Here is a 1103-nt window from a genome sequence, read left to right on the forward strand (position 1 = left end):
GCTTCCGGAGCTGGTCGGCCATCACTTTGGCGGAGAAGTTGTAGAAGTTGAGCATGTTCTGGAAGAAGGAGTCCTCCGAGACCTCGTACTGGTGAGAAAGAGGAGGGATGAGGAGGGGTCCAAGGGGGTGTTCCCCCCACCTTGGAAAGGATGTGCTCAGTACTGGGGCGCTCTGCATGACGCCAAATGGGTCCCCTGAACAGGGACATCGTCCCACCACGGGGCCCCCCAGGGCTTGGTGTGAGCAGGGAGCAGACCCCTTTCCCACAAAACGGGTGCCCCCCTACCCCATCATAGACATCATCCAGCTCCTTGTTGTCCAGGATGAAGTCGGGGAAGCCAATCATATCGTAGATGGCGTCCGCCTGTGTGGGGAGAGGCCCCGGCAGTGAGACGGACTGGGGGGCTTGCCAGGATGGGGGGAGGTCTCCCACCCTCTGCCCTCCCTGGAGTCACCTTCTCCTTTGCAGCCTGCCTGGTCTTCTCATCCATCCAGTCCAGCTGGTCCAGGGACACCTCGAAAGCCGCCCGGATCTCACTGATCATCTCCTCAGCCTGGGGAGGGGAAGGGATGAAGCCCCCCTGCCCCACGCAGCCCCTCAGACAGGGATGGGGTGAGCAGGATGCGACCCCCCCGGGATTGGGGGTCCTATTTCCCTGCTCCCGTCTTCTATCCCTGGGGTTTGTTGGGGAAATGGAGGGTGGGATCCCATGACAGTGATGGGGAAGGGGATGGGGCAGAAGTGTCCTCACAATGGCTTTGCTGTCACGGTCAAAGGTGGCTTTGACGAAGAGGGACCCCAGGGCGAAGCCCAGCGTGTCGTCTGTGTTGGAGATGCAGGTTTGCCAGCGCGGCGTGCAGGACTGTGGGAGTGACACAGGGGTCTGTGAGACCCCCAGCCCACTCCCCTGCTCCTTCCCCTTCCCCCAGCCCAGCTCTGCCCCTTCCCCAGGGGGGAAGCTGATCAGCAGCTAAATCCCCAACCCAAAAGATGATCCCTGGGTTCCGTCTGCAGCATCTGGAGCTCAGCATCCCAAGGGCATCCCCAAGGGCAGAGGTGGTCCTGGCTGCTTCCAGGTCGGGGGCAGAAGGGGCTGGTCCC

The 1103-nt window shown here is 62.0% G+C and overlaps 1 protein-coding gene across 1 annotated transcript in view; it reads right to left on the reverse strand.

The window, feature by feature from the left end:
• Positions 1-7: 7 nt before the first annotated feature.
• The window catches only part of LOC104506012 (endothelin-converting enzyme 2-like), a gene marked incomplete at its 3' end in the record, with an annotated part of 3103 nt that continues 2007 nt past the window's right edge, over positions 8-1103 (reverse strand). The window contains 4 exon segments of the mRNA XM_010146807.1: positions 8-88; positions 288-365; positions 457-555; positions 754-961. Of these exon segments, the coding sequence (XP_010145109.1) occupies positions 8-88; positions 288-365; positions 457-555; positions 754-961 (466 nt within the window).

This window comes from Eurypyga helias, unplaced genomic scaffold, assembly GCF_000690775.1.
Source record: "Eurypyga helias isolate BGI_N326 unplaced genomic scaffold, ASM69077v1 scaffold21412, whole genome shotgun sequence".
Lineage (NCBI taxonomy): Eukaryota > Metazoa > Chordata > Aves > Eurypygiformes > Eurypygidae > Eurypyga > Eurypyga helias.